Source organism: Dermacentor albipictus, chromosome 7 (assembly GCF_038994185.2).
Source record: "Dermacentor albipictus isolate Rhodes 1998 colony chromosome 7, USDA_Dalb.pri_finalv2, whole genome shotgun sequence".
Classification (NCBI taxonomy): domain Eukaryota; kingdom Metazoa; phylum Arthropoda; class Arachnida; order Ixodida; family Ixodidae; genus Dermacentor; species Dermacentor albipictus.
Genome location: NC_091827.1, coordinates 8,265,843 through 8,284,428, shown reverse-complemented (window position 1 = coordinate 8,284,428; position 18,586 = coordinate 8,265,843). Strand labels below are relative to the sequence as shown.

Below are 18,586 nucleotides of genomic sequence, written 5' to 3'. Positions count from 1 at the left end.
CTTTGGAAGCACTGGACAAAAGTTTTCTGTTGTGACAGTGGACGACTGTCTAGTCTGGCATGCATTCGCACGTCACTTGCCTGTCGGCACTACAGCGCTCTGGCAAGCACAAGGAAGGTATACGCGAATGTATTGTCACAGCTGCATATCTTGCACGCGGATCTGTTAGCCATTCCAATGAGGAAGGAGTTCGTAAATGGTGATGCAGTGGTAGGCGCCGCTACGACCCATTCAGGTCGTCCCGTATTCGATGCGCCGCCAAGTGTTGACCACGGTAACTTGGCCGCTGCGGCGTTCTGCGGCAAAACTCGTGGGTCGCGGGTCCCGATTCCGGACGCGGCAGACATATTTCGACAAGGGTGAAATTCAAAAATACACTTGTACTTAGATATCGGCGCCCGTTCAAGACTTCCGGGTGGTCAAAATTAATCCGGCATTCGCGACTTTGGCGGGCCTGATAATCAGATCGCGGTATTGGCGAGCACAACTACAAAGCTTAATTTTATTTAATTGAACATATTATAGCCTGATTTCTTTAGTCTGCAGAAAAACATTCCAATTTAAGTTAGAAACACTTGTATGCGAGGCAAGAACATCCAGAATCACACTAACCATTTGCTGCCCAGAATGAGATTTATAGACTAGACTTAAGAAAATTGGAACGGACATTTAGAACAAAATAATGCCTCATTGTCGGCATCTTTTCGCCCTAAACAAACTGAGACTTTTCAGATAAACCATATTATGGAAGTTTGTAGAACAGTTGGTATTGCACAGATGGCGACCTCAATTCATGCACGTGAATGGACGCAGCCGCACGAGTTTCCTGGAGTGTTCTGCATCGATCGTTGTCAACATCATGCGCGAAATGTTGCTTTATGAGTCAGAGATGGCGATACGCTGATACGTTCTTGCTGATTGAACACGCATGACGTCAAAATCACGATTTTGGTTGCTTAAACGTCCGTTTCGAATTTGCGAGCTCAAATTCGGTATGTCGCAAAATCGCGACAATAGACACGTCGCGCCAACGCCGCTACGTGAGAATAGCGTACACAGAAACGAAACTGACTCGCTGCTTGTGTGGTCTACCTGCGTAATACGTAGGAATAGGTCACTTTATGCATTACCGTTGTCATCTAAAGCGGCAGGGCACAGTTACACGCCCGCGCAGTCATCTCCAGTGTGCAGTAAAGTATGTCACTCACTCATATTTTTTTTATTATTTGTTTGAGTTGCAACGGGGCATAATTAGGAATTAAAAAAAAAGAGTTGAGGCAGAAACCATTCAAGGGGATCACCAATGTCAACGGTAGCTTTCTTGTGGTACCTGCTGTATATCCCAGTGCCATCCGTGAATAACGAATCTTGTGGGCGCATTAGCGTAAACACGCAATGACAACCTCACTGCCAACCACAGTGCCTCCACGACATAGTAGTACACGTTGTGACCACAGCAGCGCAGTTGAAGCTCCGCAGCAGCCCCCATCATCTCTAGTATCCTGGCCGCAGCGTTGTTGCAGACCATCAGTCGGCCGCGCGCTGGACGCGGAGGTGTCTGTCCCGGATGTGGCACTATGTGTTTAATATATTTGAGGCTACATACATTGGCACATTTATTAGAAGAAAACAGCTAAGCATGGACACATGTCAATATCCTGTACGCAGTGCCGAAGTCATCTGTTTGGGCAGATACAGAGTCGCCCGTACCCTGACCTACGTTATCTACTGAGCCAGGCATCAGTCAGTAACAAGTTGCCTGCTCCGGCACATACGCAACGTTTCTTGGTGTCTGCTCTGAAGGCAGCAGCTCGCCCAAAACAAGCGGTCAAAGTTGGCTCTCCTCCCGTAAACGGCCAGAAAAATACAAACCGCAAAGTGGAGGCTGTGTCTGAGAGAGAGAGAGAGAGAGAGAGAATAAAAGAAATTGCGAGGATATTAACCAAATCTCAATATAAGGTTTGCACCATAGGGGTAGAGTCAAGGAAAGCTATCGCCTTAATTGCACATAGGCATTGAGACCTGTTTAACGCAGGAACTGACAGGGCGACTTACTCCCTTAAATAATCAATCAATCAATCAATCAATCAATCAATCAATCAATCAATCAATCAATCAATCACCACGAAACGCCGAATAAAACTGTCTTTTATCTGCATTTGAAAATTATTAAATTTGTACTGTACAAGACAACGCGTCAGTATTGGATGCAAAATGTCGCGACACAATGCAAATTACGAATGCGATTACCAAGTCAGTAATACGTTCACGTCACGCCAGCCTTACCACATACGTGGTTCATGGTGCGATGTTGTTCAAGGCCAAAAACGGAAACAGTAACAGAGAAAACAGAGAAGGAAAAGGGGAGTTTTCATTGCAGCAAAGAACGCAATAAAGAACGGACCGCAAGATCGCGGGGCGGGGTGTTCCTGTGCACCATGATGCGGCGTCCTGTGAGTCACGCGTTTCAGCGAAGCCCCGCCAGTGGCGACGTTTCCGCGAACTCCTTAACTGCTGGCAGCGACAGAGACTGATCGCGACGTTCGCGGCGCTAAGCTCGGCAGTGAGAGAGACAGATGATTCAGCGAATCTCTCTCGCTTTCTATATTTCTGATCCCTCAACGAAGCGATCTTTCGGTTGCCCGAAGTGCGGCTCCGGCGGCGCCGTTTGCAGTTGGGCTCAACACGCTGCACGCGTGCACGCGTTGGGCGTAGCCTCCCTTTTTCGCATTTCGCCGTTCTCCTGTCGTGAGGCACACTTTAATTGTCGCTCTCTGCAGGGGGTACGAAGCAGAGTCGCGTTCGCACATGTGCACACACAGCTCCGTCGCTAATTGCACTTCTAAACTTGACACCCCGCTGCCACACCCACGTATAGGATGACTCGTGTGGCCTCACATCAATGTGTAATGCGTGACGCAACGCGTGGCGCAATGAACGTGTTCGTGCTGGTGTTGCGCGTGCGTAGCGACCAGGAGGAGGAGGAGGAGGAGGACGTTGTGGTGGGTCGGGAGGGTGAGTGTCGCTGTGATTGACACCGATGGGGCTTAATGGAGACGTTGCTCAATCAATCACGAGCGATCTCTGTCGGCGCTGCCCTTCTCAGCGCGCGATGAGAAGTGTTGCGGCTCGTGCAAGCCTCCGGCTATACGGGGAGTGCCAAAGTTACACCGCGCAGAATACGGGGCATCAAATGTACAGAGAGCAGGATTTCATTGGGAGCCTTACACTATATATGTGTATATATATATATATATATATATATATATATATATATATATATATATATATATATATATATATATATATATATATATATATATATATATACCGGAAAAAAAGCAGTTCTGGGTCCGGGTAAATATTCACAGTGAAGTAGACGCGCGTATGGGGCGGTTTATTGACGTTTCGGTCGGGGTCCGGCCTTCATCAGAATACATTGCATGGTGTCAGTACAGTTAATATACATGTGCTTATCAACCAAATGAAGATACGTTAACATGAAAAACGAATAAAATGGGCGAACAAAATACACCCGAATCGTTCAAAGGATAGCTGACACGTGTATAGACCGATGGCGATTGCAAACATATGGTATGTTATGTTTAGATTATATGTTTGCAATCGCCATCGGTCTATACACGTGTCAGCTATCCTTTGAACGATTCGGGTGTATTTTGTTCGCCCATTTTATTCGTTTTTCATGTTAACGTATCTTCATTTGGTTGATAAGCACATGTATATTAACTGTACTGACACCATGCAATGTATTCTGATGAAGGCCGGACCCCGGCCGAAACGTCAATAAACCGCTTCATACGCGCGTCTACTTCACTGTGTGTGTGTGTGTATATATATATATATATGTGTGTGTGTGTGTGTGTGTGTGTGTGTGTGTGTGTGTGTGTGTGTGTGTGTGTGTGTGTGTGTGTGTGTGTGTGTGTGTGTGTGTGTGTGTGTGTGTGTGTGTGTGTGTGTGTGTGTGTGTGTGTGTGTGTGTGTGTGTGTGTGTGTGTGTGTGTGTGTGTGTGTGTGTGTGTGTGTGTGTGTGTGTGTGTGTGTGTGTGTGTGTGTGTGTGTGTGTGTGTGTGTGTGTGTGTGTGTGTGTGTGTGTGTGTGTGTGTGTGTGTGTGTGTGTGTGTGTGTGTGTGTGTGTGTGTGTGTGTGTGTGTGTGTGTGTGTGTGTGTGTGTGTGTGTGTGTGTGTGTGTGTGTGTGTGTGTGTGTGTGTGTGTGTGTGTGTGTGTGTGTGTGTGTGTGTGTGTGTGTGTGTGTGTGTGTGTGTGTGTGTGTGTGTGTGTGTGTGTGTGTGTGTGTGTGTGTGTGTGTGTGTGTGTGTGTGTGTGTGTGTGTGTGTGTGTGTGTGTGTGTGTGTGTGTGTGTGTGTGTGTGTGTGTGTGTGTGTGTGTGTGTGTGTGTGTGTGTGTGTGTGTGTGTGTGTGTGTGCAAAAAACTGAACTTGGACAAAAAACTGACACGCATAATTGATCAATTCAGAAAAATTCGCTAAATTAAATTTTAACAAAATAATTTACCGCACCTATTGCAATTTACAAATTCCAGCCGGAGAGTTCGCACGGTGGATTCACTTGGAACAAATTCTCAGGATGACACCAGTTTCGAAGTATTCATTGCCGACCTTTCCGTACAAATGGTATGAGCGTTACAGTTACTTTTGTACTTCAACGCATAAAACTACTTTTTGTTAAGTATAACGATATAACGACAGCGCATTTTTACCGCGAGTTTGACGGCGCATATGTCGTCAATGGTGTCATCCACACAATTATTTCGAAGTGGATGTGCCTTGCAGCCTCACCCGATGAAAGTTGTAAATTACAATGTATATATATATATATATATATATATATATATATATATATATATATATATATAGTGTGAGCACTATTAACGTACTTCGTCGTTTTCACTTGTACATAGCCATCATCATCTTCCTTGTTCTTCGAGTTCTTCGCGCATGGGCTGGGGCGTTGCCTTTTTTGGGAATAAACAGCGCTGGACAACTTGGTAGATCTCGGTATTATAATATATATGGTGTTTGTTGCCGGAGTATCAGAGGCGTTTCATTATAGGTGACTGGAACGGGTGAACTTAACTAGCGCCTTCGTCCCCTTCTGGTGTGAGGAACTTATAAGCTGGCATTCGAAGGTAGTCAGCTCAGAAATCAGCCGGTCGGTGAGGCGTATAAACCTTGCCAGGAGCCACTGCTTATGGGAGCTGAGGCAAGGACAATTACAGAACACATGCTCAGTTGTTTTTTTTTTTTGCGGCTATCGTACGAAACAGCACGGTCAGCTGTTCCGATGCGGCATGCGAAAGTATTCGCGAATGGTTATCCAAGCCACAGTCGACAGAAGACAGTTGTCCCAGTTTAAGATAGTCCAGATGGGATGCGAAGTCGGAGGCATTGGTCCGGGAGATCCAGACGGACATGAAGGAAATGTGGCGTGGATCATCTGACATCACGTGCATCATGTGACATCATGCGTGAGATTGCGAAGATTTCTTCCTGCATCTCACCAAGGCTGAAATTGCGCAATAAAGAAGTCAGTGCGTCCAGCTCTAACCTCCACGTTGATACAGGGGAATGAGTTCAAATCTCACATTCGGCAGGGGTGGGCTGAGATTTGTTTATTTGTTTTCCTCGTTTCGTGAACGGGACACTGAGGATGAGGTCGCGACGACGACGACACAAGATGACTTGACGATGGCGAAGTCGTCGACATCACGGAAAGGGCAGACAGACGGAAATAGTAAAGTTTCGAACTCTGAAATTTACAATCAAGTTAGAGTCGGTGCATCTGCCCTGCTCATTGCCTTTGTCCCGCAGTCTATGCTCTTTGCCATCCTGAATTAAACCAATTAGCCCAGCTTAAGACTCTCGTGCAGTATAACTATACGAGGCACAATATTCTCTACGTGAAATTTTTGAATGGGGTGTTAGAAAAGAAGGATTGGGATAAGCCGGGACGTGAAATTGCAATGTTTTAAACCTACAAAGCTCCAGATCACAGCTGTGATGACGTCACTATATCCGAAAGGTCAGTCTATGCACAAAGAGATAAACTAAATTTTAGTGAACTGGAACCTTGACACTTTCGTTTCGGGAATTCTATTCTATATTCGAGAATTCATTATTATTATTATTATTCATTGACGTGAGAAATAATGAGACGTTGGAAGTAAGAGGTGGTGCCGGCTACTACTTATCACATCGGGAACATAGAAATACATGACAGGTAACACAGCATCACAAAAGTAAAGAAACGTTATCACAAGACATTGAAATAAGTCCTCAAAGCAAGAAATGGTAGCATGAAAAAATACAATTTACAATGTCACAAACCCGATAGATCCACTACAGGCGCAGAAAATATCACAAGAAAGATACACTGGCAGAAATTCCTGTTTCAAAACGAAAACGTATACCATGTCATATAATGCGAAAACGTGCTTGCACTTGTTAGGCTAATGTTTACCGACAATATGGCTGACCTCCCCCCAAATGTTTTTAGATACCTGCTGGACATGGAATTATCAGCTTTCTTTAGACGTTTCATCAGTTTTGGACGCGTCGGCTTCTTGTTCACATATTTAAAGAAATCACATGGCATGACTTAGGACGTTTTAATCTCATGCGTGCGTTCGTTCTTCGTGAAGAAGTTGCATAAGTGGCCTGTGGAACTTATCGTCCATAATTCTATGGGCTGGTTTGTCCGTATCCCGGCACCTCCAAGCACTCCTTTTCTTGTGGCCTTGGTGCTCGGACAGAGTCGCAGCAGATGTCAAGTATTGGTTGTCAGCGTGTGATCAGAGCACTTTGGGAACTTCACAGAGTCTTCTGGAGCTGTGCCAGGTCCCAGGTTAGAGAAGGGTTAAGGTCCACCCGAGCCCGAAGTCTCCGGAGAGGGACTTGCCTGCACTTCAGTCAGATTACGAGGAAGAGAGAAGACACATGTGGCGATTGCAGCACGTGCGTGCCGTCCGAGAAGAGATTTTCGGGCTATACGAATATGGAGCGGGGTCGAATGGAAGGGAAGTAGGTGTGCTGTCTGGTGAAGAAGGAGAGTGGGTGGTCATGTCGACTATATTATAATACTGCGACCGTGGCCCTGCATCCAGTGGACCTTGATGGTGAAATGTGATGACATGTAAAGTCTACGAACCTCTTCACAGATGCGGATATCTTAAAACGTGTTTCAATTGCTTCACAGCGTTGAGCGAGCCGGTGTAGATTTAAAAAACGGCAATCTTTGTCAAGTGGTGAACAGCGATGATGGAAAGGTGGATGGCCTGAAGCTCAAGTAAAAATGTAAGCTAGCAATGATAATGTGTTGGTTCGCAGCCACGTGGCAGAAACAACATATTCTCCTTGTTTACTTACTGTGCGAAAAGCTTATGCAAATATGTAGCTGCAGTGGCTCGGAGAGACACTGTTCTGATCAGCGCACTCGCAATGTCCTAGTTGGGATAAATGGAGAAGTACTCCATGGTGGATGGTTTTCAAAATTCAGGGACAGCTTCCCGGTACAGCTGCCGAGATATGATAGTCGGGACACTTATCAGTGACCTCCATTGCTTAATGCTATGAGGCGTACGTATACTGGGACGTGGCACTGGCAACAGGATCGGCCCACGTTACAAGCTACATTAAAGCCATGGTGAGAGCGCACGTTGTGCACTGGAACCTGCCTATCAAGCGAGCACCTTTGATTACATGTCACATGGCGTCGGCCCAACTTTGATTACACTGTATCCTCATTCTTGGACCATTGAGCAGTGGCGCGAGTGCGTTGCGCGCCACTAAAGCCCTATTAGTCTTCATCCAGGACATAAACCTCACACTCTATATGCAGGCTAACTTCTTATTATTGCATAAAAGACGTAGTTTGGCACCCTTTTTGCGGCGCTCCTCATTGCGTTGCAAATGAAAGCGAAATCACAAAAACGCCGATTAACATTGACTGCAGTAAAAGAACCGGAACGCGCACAATTGCTCACCGAGTTCAGAAAGGCATTGAATATAATGCAGAAACACGCACAAATGTGCACAGTTCTGTAAAGAAGTGTATATACAAAAGCAAAATAAGAGAGAACAAGACAGCCCGAGAACACTCATAAGTTGGCAGTTTTTGCAGAGAAGCGTCTCTAACTTCTTAGTATAAAACGTGTGTTAGCACCGGGTACAAAACAGTGATTAAATCTATCGGTGAGAGGAAATCACGACAGCCATAAACACAGTGTACGTCGCTTCCCTGACAGCCGCACTCCAAAGCTTATTATTATCGCCGACGGAGGGCAGCCGAGTATTTCAATCACGCGCACGAAGCGTGGCCACTCGGTGCTACACCTCGCCCTCTCGTGGCCGGGTTCTGTGCAATTGGATCAAGGATCGCTGCCTTACCAGAGGCCGGGGCCCGGAGAGCTCGATATTGCTTTGTGCCTATGCAGCGTGCAACGTGCGCGCAGGCCCCGTGATGCGGCAGGGCGCGAGCATGCCCCACAAGTATCGCATCTGTCCTGTTTTACGCAGCATGCTCTTAATGCTCCGGCAGCGTGCTGAAATTCCGGTTTTACCCGCCTAGATAGCTCACTGTTTACGGTGTCCTGCAAGTGAGCACGAAGTGGCGGGTCGACTTCTCAGCCGTTGAGGCTGCATTATGATGTGAGAGGAATGATGGAACGTTCGTGTACGGTGCTTGGGGAGGGCGTTAAAGAATCCCAGGTGATCGAAATTGTTCGCGCTGTCTCGGAACTACCGACATTTCAATGTTTCCAGCCCGAGCCTAGTATATGAGGCAAACAGCCAACATATTCGGGCACTCGCCACGCCTGGAGAAACTCTTAAAAAATAAAAATAAAAAGTGGTCTCTTTTCAGGCTTGATGTTGGAGCCCACGAGAGAACCGGTCCCAAATGTATACCCATGGCATGAGGTCGCATGTCATGCGCAAGTGCGCTAGGTGCCGTGACAACCTTGAATCATAGCGGGAAATTTGCTAGGGCCACATGACAAAGCCTCACGAATGCCTGGGAGCTGTTACGCCGCCCCATCAGGTATTTCTGTCACACTTAGAAGAATCGTGGTGATGTTTGCCTCCTTTCTTTGCTTTATGTAGCACATTTAGTCGCGATACCTCATGACTTAAGATTTTCCATATGCAGATTAGTGGTTCTCTGTGTGCCCTGCGGTGCCTGTTATAGTTCGAACCATACGGTATCCTCGAGCGCTGATGGATGCGCGAAGCGCCGCAATCAGGGCGCCAATGAAGCTTCGTGCATTGCACCTAGACCGTTACACCTATTAAATGCCTCTCGCTTGGTTCGGCCTTCCTGGCCGCACGACGGAGCGCCTTCCTGAGCCACTTCAATGGAGCGAAGCCAATAAGAGGAGGTGCTATCCGAAGCCTCCCACTTCCCTCTGGGCGAGGGAGAAGGCTGTTCATGAAGGCTCTACGCTCATTTCTCTATGTTGCTGACAAACTTTCTGGAATACTTTCTATCGTACGTGTATTCGACAAAGGGATACGTAAAGACCTGGGCTAGTATTCATAAAATGCTCTTACGCTAGAATTGTTCGCAACAGGGAATCTCAACCAATCTTGATGGAGATATTATTAGCGAAGGCGCCGGCCAATGATAAAGAACACTAACGAACGAACAGCTTTGTTAATTCGGCCCGTGGTTCGGATGGATCAATAAATGCAGAAGAAATTGAACTAAGCTGTGGAAAAAACTGTGTCCAAATGTTTACCATAAGCGCCTCCTCATAGAACTGAGAGAGATAAAGAGAGAGAGAGAGAGGGAGGGAGGGAGGTAGGGAGGGAGGGGGGGCTCTTTAATGAAATCTGGAGAATGTTTGTTCGGTGACGCACTTAGAAAATCCATGGCTTATTTTGATTGGAGGATTTAGCAAGAGGCGATGAACGACAGTACATTGACTGTCCTATGAATTTTAATTGAAATATGAAAGATTACTTGCACCTGAGATGTCTACTACAGTATTGTTTTGTGAAAATGCAGGGATCCCCGGATTGCAGCTGTGTAAAGCCCCGAGTAGTTAGATGGGCACGTGGTGCCGGTGACGGCGTGGCCATTTCCAGGTGAACCCAAGTCTGTAACAGCTCGCTCTCGAGAAAGGAGTGCCCGATAGGAACAGGTGCCTGTGCATTGTGCAGGAAGGAAGGCTCCGCAATACGCAAAAGGGAACGGCTTACCAAAGAGGAAAGCGCAGAAAGCAAAGCACAATGAATAATGGGGAGAAAAGGGAGGGGGGGGAGCGGACTACTCTGTCTTCCGGGGAAGTAGGAAGCTTTCGTGCCGCGAACCGGAAACAAGGGAACAGAAGCCGCGCTTCACTGCGAAGGGCCACCCGTGCTAGGAGGCAAGAAGGGTCGGAGAAGTTTCGGGCACCAACGTCAGTTCGGATATCATTCCTTATGCACGATGCACAAGTTCACCGGCCCATTGCTCTGGCTGAGACCACTTCAGCTGCTGCCTGTCTGCTACTATCGCTCCTTATCCTAGCTTTCTGTCTCTAGCCACGTGCTCTATATTCCACTAATACCGTACAGCAAAGTGGACGCAACTTTCAAAAAAAAAACATTTTGTTTCCGTTGGAGTTCGTGTAAAGAGTGCATGTATACGAGCCGAGTATTCAAATACACAGAACAGTTTTTACACTAGAAGTGTTCTTAGGAGCTGATGCTGTCAACCAGTCGTAATGTCAGACAGATCGTTAGCCAAGGTGACCGGGCAGCAGCAAAAAACACTTCCAAACGAAGAGCTCTGTGAATTCGGACCCTGCTGTAGCGTATGCCAAGATATTTTCTCTTAACTTTGTATATTGTAGAGACGGTCTTCTAGACAGTTTATGTTAGCCTATTCGCTTGATTATTCGATGAAAGGCATTTCTCTGGTTTTCAGCGAAGTGTTCTCATAGTTACCCTATCTTTATGTCCACTGTTTACGACGCTTCCATTGTCTCGAAAACTTATCTCTTCAAGAACCAATTGCTCTCGACATAAGTACAACCATTTAATACAATCGTGCTTCTATGAGCGCTTTCTTCGTAAGGCTCTGCTGGAGAGACCGCCGAAAGTTTGGCAGGTTTGTGAGTAATGATGGTTACGAAGTTACCAGCAACACAAAAATACTTCGACAGAGTTGCAGCGCTTGTCTTCTGTTTATCTGCACGTCTGTCCGTGCTTTCTCGCCTTTGTTGTAACTCCCCAACTATGGGAAGGCTAGTTGGTTCATCATGATTACCAATGCGTTACACAGCGCGCTTTAATAAAAAAGAACAAAAAACGCGAAGAACACCGGGCAAGAAATTGCTAGAATTTGTTGCGGAACCTTCACCGGCTTAGAGCCTCAGAAACAATTGGCCACTGTATAGGACCACCGGTCATTACTACCCCGAAAGAGCACTGACTGTTAACGTTGCGGGAGAGGCTTCTGCGAACTGCAGCTTTCGAAAGTGCTGCACATATCTTGCGAGCAAAGAATACCGCCCGCCAGCTTCCTTCGATGTGTCCACTGGGTTGCCACTGTGCCCCGGCGCTCTTGAACGATTGCCTGTCCACTTTCTTGGGTATTTGTGTTTCTACTACTACAACTAACCTGGGGAGTGTTAGCCAGTAGAAACGGCGCCGCGGTTTCTCAATTGGTTAGAGTATCGCACGCGCGTAATGCGAAGATGGGGGATCGCTTCCCGCCTGCGGCAAGTGTTTTCTTCATCCACTTTCGTTGCCATTAATTTATTATTTCTTTAATTCAATCAGTAAGTACAAGTAATTTCCCCTATGTTGTCCTTCACGCTTTTGTTTGTTGGCTTCTTATGAAACGATTAATAAAAATCGGGTCCCTCGGTTAACTCCCTTTCTTCTCGTTGATTACATAACGAGGGTCTCGAATCCGGCAACATTAATGCCTTCAGGTATAGCATGTGTGGGTTTATTGACTACTTGCCTTCACCCAAAAAGATCAGCTACTCGTGACGCCTGCGGCAGAAAGGATGTTTCACATCCGCCGCTAAGGTTTGTGAGTGGTGGCGCTGGCTAACACTCCCAAGGTTAGTTGTAATAGTAAAAACCTAAATACCCAAGAAAGTGGATGGGGAAACCGCGCCGCGGTAGCTCAGTTGGTTAGAGCATTGCACGCGTAAGGTCAAAACGTGAGATCGTTCCCCACCTGCGGCAAGTTGCTTTTTCATCCACTTTCATTGCCATTAATTTATCATTTCTTTAATTGAATTAGTAAGTACAAGTAATTTCCCCTACGTTGTCCTTGGCGTCTTTGTTCGTTGGCTTCTCATTATATGATCTATAAAAATCGGGCTCCTCGGTTAACCTCCTTTCTTCCCGTATATTATACGAGAAAAAATATAGATATTGTAATGAAGTAGACGCGTCCCTGTGTATGTGCCGACTGAAGACGAAGGACCGTGCCGTGATCGCTAGCGAGCCCCGTGCTACGTAACAACATCTACGCCTCATCTAACTGGTATGGGTGCCAGGGCACGTGGGGCTCACTTTAAACGAGTCAGCAGACGCACTAGCAGTGGCATCTCTTAAAGGCCCGGTACTGAGGATCCTAAAACCTTCGGCATACGTCACTTCTGCAAGATTAAAAAAAAAAATTCCATTCAAGAAGAACATGCCGAATCATGTGTATTAGATAACGCCGATTTTCAGCACCTTAGATTCCCTTGGTACAGTGGATGCTGTGCAACAAGAAAATTTGAAGTTTCATTTACGCGTATGCGTTGCCGAATTCCAAGGCTTGATTTCTATTCCCATAGGTCTGGTTTGGCACCTTCTCCTAAATGTTTTTACTGCAATGAACCCGAAACTATGGATCATTTCTTTATAGAGTGTCATAGGTTCAACGTGCATAGAAAACGACTTCTAGGAGGTGCCTTCCGCCAACTTGGATTAGCCATTACGCTACCTATCATTCTGTCTCTGGTGGCGTCGGCGCTAGGACACTGTAATAGGAACGTATGTGATGCCATATATTATATTGTAATGGAAACAAGGAGACTTCCATGCTAATTTTACTGTTATATTTCCCACAACAAGAAACCAAATATATTAACTTCTAATTTTAAGAAACTATAGCATCAAAATTATTATTATCGATTAGAATTCATTTCATACCTCATTTTCAGTAAAAAAAAAAACCTATTTAGGTATTTATTCTTTGTCGACCTACTGTCGCCCGATTCATGGCCAACACCCTGTAGTGGGTTGTGCTATATCTACAGACACCAAACCAAACCAAAACCGTGCTACAGACAGCCCTTGCAGTGCCTATATATACCTAGCGTTCCACAACGTTGAGAACGACAATAAACCTCGTCGCATTTGGTGGAAGTTGCTGAGATCCTTGGCATCGTCCTGGAGTTCCGCACTCGAACCCTGCCAACAAGATCGCCCAGCACAATGCCTGATCCCGCCACCTCGTTGCCTGCACCCCCGGCTGCCACTGTCATCTGCGCCGGCGTCCCTCGTCAACGCGACCCACCCATTTTCAGTGGGACCGCCGAACATGACGTGGAAGATTGGCTCTCATCTTATGTCTCAGCAACACAGTGACACTGTTTACGCTATAGCCCATATGGAATTCTTGCGAATGACCAGGCTTCGTGATAAGCACGGTAACCGAGCCGCCATTCTTCTTATTGCCTGATTACTAAAAGTGAGTCGCCGTGTAAATGTCATGGTTTTGTCGTTTCTACCGTAGGAAAATATTTCCGCGATTGCACTCTTGCTATTCTTTTTGCTTTATAGTTACGCTCTTCCACTTCACGCTTCTCCCTGTCGATGCTTTCGCCATGGACCTCGCCTTGCCGGGGCAATTATATTTCATATCTGATTCTAATACGATGCTGCACAAGACGTAAGCCTTCCTTCCCACCCGCTGTTCATCACAGCGCGCCGGCCAGCAGCTTGGCCCGGCTCTTGGGTTCCGTTCCATAGACACGCTTTGGCGGGCCCGTCTGTTGATTCTCGCTGGTGCTCCGCTAATTGGCTACTCCTGGCGTTCCCTTCGCGGCTCTCTTTGATCTCTTCTCAGCGATCGCATCGGTTTTCTGTACGCGTTTGCCTGGCTTACTTGCGTGCAGCCTCTTCGTCTTCATTTCCCGCATCTCTCCTTTGCCAAGTCGACTCCCATCCGTGTTCTCGCTCCCTCCCTCGCTATGGTTTTTCGCCCGCTTGTTTACCGACGATTGTCTTTGCGTCATCTGCCGGCCTCTTGGGCTTCTGTTTCCATTTATGCCTTTCCCACTTCCCCATTCCCCAGTGAGGAGTAGCAGGCTAGAGACACGCTCTCCAGGCCGACCTCTCCTCCTTTCTCTCCATTAAAATATACTCCTCCTCCTCCTCCTTATGCCTTCATCAAGTACCTTCCCTGTGTAGTCGCTGCCCAGGCTTTTACGGTGGCAAATAGCCACATGGGTCCCTCGTTTTCTCGGCGTTCTATATGGTTGTTGTCTCAACGTATTTTAAAGCGGAGCTTTCTATGTCTCGCTGATTGGTTCTTAAGCGCCGAAAACGCACTGCAGGAAAGCCAATTTACGCATCTGCGTAGAACACTACAGTTCACGTTCGCAGTACCGCGCCAGCGTCAACTGGGCGGCCGGTCAGTGCCTGATAACGGTGCGAAGCGACGAGCTCAGCAACAGTAGCGCATGCGCACAAAGTTCACTGGAAGCGCAAGTTGCATGTGCTATAGGCATGAAACCACCCTGGTCGCGATTAACCGAGCTTCCCTGCTAATCAAAGACCGCAAATGCGAATGAACACGGGTTCGTCTTAGGATCTTGAAAAAAAAAAAAAGCCCTTTTCTTAAAGAAAGGTAGTTGAACGCCATGCTACCCAGAGGAGCGGTACATATCTGCATTGCATTACGCGCGTCACACAATGCATTCTCGACCGTCACCATGGGTAGGCCGCAGGTGCAGCGCACGGCAGAAGAAGAGACTGGCCTACGCGAACATGAGCGTGAGCGCGATCGTGCCCGTAAGGCCGACCCTGTGTATCGGCAGCGGCATGCAGAAGCCATATGGGGGACGCTTGTGCAGTCTACATGTATACTGGACTTGTGATCGTCAGCATGTACATCAGACCGAACACGTCTCGTTGTGACGCGGAGACACTCCTGGCAGAAACTTTGGCTACTTTAAAGCCACATAGTACGCTGATCTTCGTGCGCGGTGTCTTTAACATCGATACGGCGAAAGAACACGGCAAATGGATCGAGAGTTTCATACAAGATTGCTACTCGTTGAAACTGAAGGCGCTACAGAGACCTACGACACAACACCAATCCTGCATTGATCTCACGTTTGCAAGCAGGATGTGTCGCGTTACGATGACAGAGCCTCTGAACGTCTACCACAGCGATCACGAGGCAATACTGCTCAAGTGTAGAGCCGTCCATGAAAGTGCGAGTGTGTGCGTGTAGTCAACGGCTACGTGATCTAAAATGAAGGCTATGCAACTTAACGAAATGTGTCTTCATTCAACTTCAACGTTCAAAAGCTAAAATCCTACACAAGCAATCAAATCACATATGCATAACATTGGGTCGCTCAGCATTTCTTGGGTTCATTGCGTGGTTATTGCTTTTGGACTTTGATTCAGTTTGCATTGGCGGAAAGCTTCGTGTTCAACCATCTTTCTTTAAGAAATGGGCTTTGATTTTCTTCCCTGCTGCGTTTGTTAGTCTACCCGTAGATTTTATCAGATGTATCGGTAAAAGCTTCTGCGCAAGTTTGAGTGCGTGTCCGTCTGTGTGCATTCGTTGATCTATTAACGAAAAGAAAGAAATAACGGAAGAAAGAAAGATAGAAAAGTATGTTTGATCACTCGCGGGGTAAATATTTCCATGGATAATTTTCTGTTGCAGTACATGTAACCCATCTCTCCCTCACCATTTCCCCTCTCCCTGTACCGACTCGATTAGCGTCGTCCCACAGAAGAAGGAAGGAAACGAGGAACGGCACCCATCAACACATCGACAAACCGGGCGCCGAGAGTGAACAGAAAAGCTCGTGCGAACGCGCACGTCACCTCGAGACTTCTCGCGCTTTGTGAGCGATGTGCCGGGCTTTGCAAAGATGGAAAAAATTTCATGCACTGCCACAAAGCAGAGAGGTCTAGAGGCTGTGCAAGGCCCTCTGCGCGCTGAATGCGACTGCGGGCGCATCTTAGTGCCGCCTGGCACCCACAGCACGACCTCTATAGCACAGAGGCCCGATATTGAAATCATTACGACACAGAAGCATGCATCGATGCATAGAACTTCATAGAACGCCGTTATAAATTTATCGCGGGCAAGCCAACGTAGTGAGTCTCTTGACGCATTTCAATTTGGCCACCTCGAGAGGGTGAACCACTGCAATTTGTAACGATTGTGCGGGCTCGCAGAGTCTTGTGCACCTATAGAAGGACGAATCGCTCTGAAATTATCGAAAGTGGAGACAGATGAAGCCTAAAAAAGAAATATACAAGAACGTCTGACTTCACAATGACATAGATCAGACAAATCCATGTACTGCCCATAATTCCCATGGTGGCTGAACGATTGCAGCGCCATAGTACAGTAATCCTCCTAGGAAACTCTTTGATTTTATTGATTAATTTGGGTTTCGTTTTATTTTCTATACATTACCAATCTTTAAAAGAAGAATCACGCTCACGGGATGAGTTAAAATAATCAAGCAAATAAAATGACGTCAAGAGAGCAAAAATATCGCAGTGCAATATCCAGCGCTATCTTCGATTTTCAGTTCTTTTCACCCTTTTTCGTAACCTTTTTTTGTTTATACGATTCTGCAAAACCTTTGAGATGGTTCGAAGGAACGACTTGACACGCACGCACGCACGCACGCACACGCGCACACGCACCTGATCCAAGATTTTCATAATCAAATTTCAGAGCTCAAACGAGTCAATATCGAGAGTGAGCGAGTGCTGCCGCGCGTCAGACGGCAACACCCCGTAAGGAAGCGTGGAGAAAAGTTTGAACGATGGCATGCTGCGGCAAATCATGACCCGACACACAGCCGCACATCCTTGCCAGGCAAAACGTGTCAACAGAAGCCGCGACTGGCCGAGACGTGCGGTAGTTCCTCGGGCTTGTTGTCACAGGCGTTTCGGTCTGATATGATAGCGGGGCCACCTCTTCTGCGCTCCCGCGGCGCTCAATTTCTGTATTGTTTTATTTACCTTGGAAATTCTGTGACAAATATCTCGAATCAGCAGCGACTTTCACGACATTTTAAAAAAAAGGTGCATTAAACAACGGCTGCCCTCAAATTCGCCTCTTAAACAAGTACCCTTAAGGTACTAATAAAATCATTTGTTATTTCATAAAAACATCATAACATCAAACATCAAACACATCATAACATCATAACATAACATCATAACATCAAACAAATCATAAAAAAATTGTTAATTAGCGGCAAAGTATGTCCGCTTCATCTACAAAAACGCCATGCTCGCTGCACTTTTTTTCATTTATTAAGCACATGCAATTTCCCCTATGTTGTACTTGGTGTCAGTGTTTGTTGGCTTCTCATTATATGACTAATATATATATATATATATATATATATATATATATATATATATATATACTTCTTTTTTTCTCTTTGACACTCCAACGCATTAACAATAAAATTGGCAAGCGGGAACCGAGGGAATATTGGAAAACCGCAGGGGAGATGGCTAACCCGCGGTTGTCGGCCCTCCAACGTACTTGTTTTAACGCGGTAGCCTTAAGGGCCTCGTGTAGCAGAAAGTCCGGCGTTGGTGTCGGCGCCGGCGGCGATGTCCGTGCGAAAAAAAAATCTTCCCGAACCACGCATCCCGATCCACGCAGGCCCTCCGCGTGGCGCATAGGCGTTACGGGACTAATTGAATTTCTCAAAGTAACATGCGTCAGAAAATTCCCAAAATACGGCTTAAACGCAACCTATTGACGTGATAGCGTCGGATTGTAATTTGGATATACGGGAAAAAATAATTCGGTTACGCGGCAAATCAAACACACACCCCTTTTCGAGCTGCCGTTTGAGGTGTGCCTTTATAGGAGCGGCGTGCCCAGCTTAGTTCTTTGCAACATCATCCAGATGACCCCTGCCCTGCGCATCCGCGACAGCGGCGGAGCCCGCCATGGGTAAAAAGATAAGAGAACCAGAAAGCACGCCCTCGTGCATAGCGTTCTCCGCCAGCGTTTCGAGGAAAACACCGTGGTCGCATAAGCTGCAGTGGCCACGAAACGCGAGAGGCGGTCAGGGATCTTTGAATACTATCGCGTTCCACTCTTAAAGGGACCCTGAAACGATTTTGGCGATTTTCTACAAACGTACTGAGTCGTTAGAGTAGGTTCTTCTGATCATTAATTGATGCATCTAAGTGCTCTGCGTAAAGCGTGTAATTTATTATAAGGTTTTAAAAATACACATCGCTGCCGATCGCAGCGCACTGCTCGGCGGAATTTTAAGCCGCCCCTACCCATATGATGCAAATAACCCATATTACGTCACATGGG

At 46.7% G+C, this 18,586-nt stretch overlaps 1 protein-coding gene across 3 annotated transcripts in view; it reads left to right on the top strand.

The window, feature by feature from the left end:
- LOC139047678 (uncharacterized) overlaps nt 1-18,586 on the top strand; it is a 347,910-nt gene that overhangs the window by 51,198 nt on the left and 278,126 nt on the right. For 2 of the 3 annotated variants that reach the window (XM_070521589.1, XM_070521590.1), the window contains exon 2: nt 10,043-10,122. The exons of the other annotated variant lie outside the window; for it this stretch is intronic. In XM_070521589.1, coding sequence (XP_070377690.1) covers nt 10,043-10,122 — 80 coding nt within the window. The remainder of the gene's footprint in view (nt 1-10,042; nt 10,123-18,586) is intronic. 3 annotated transcript variants of the gene reach the window in all.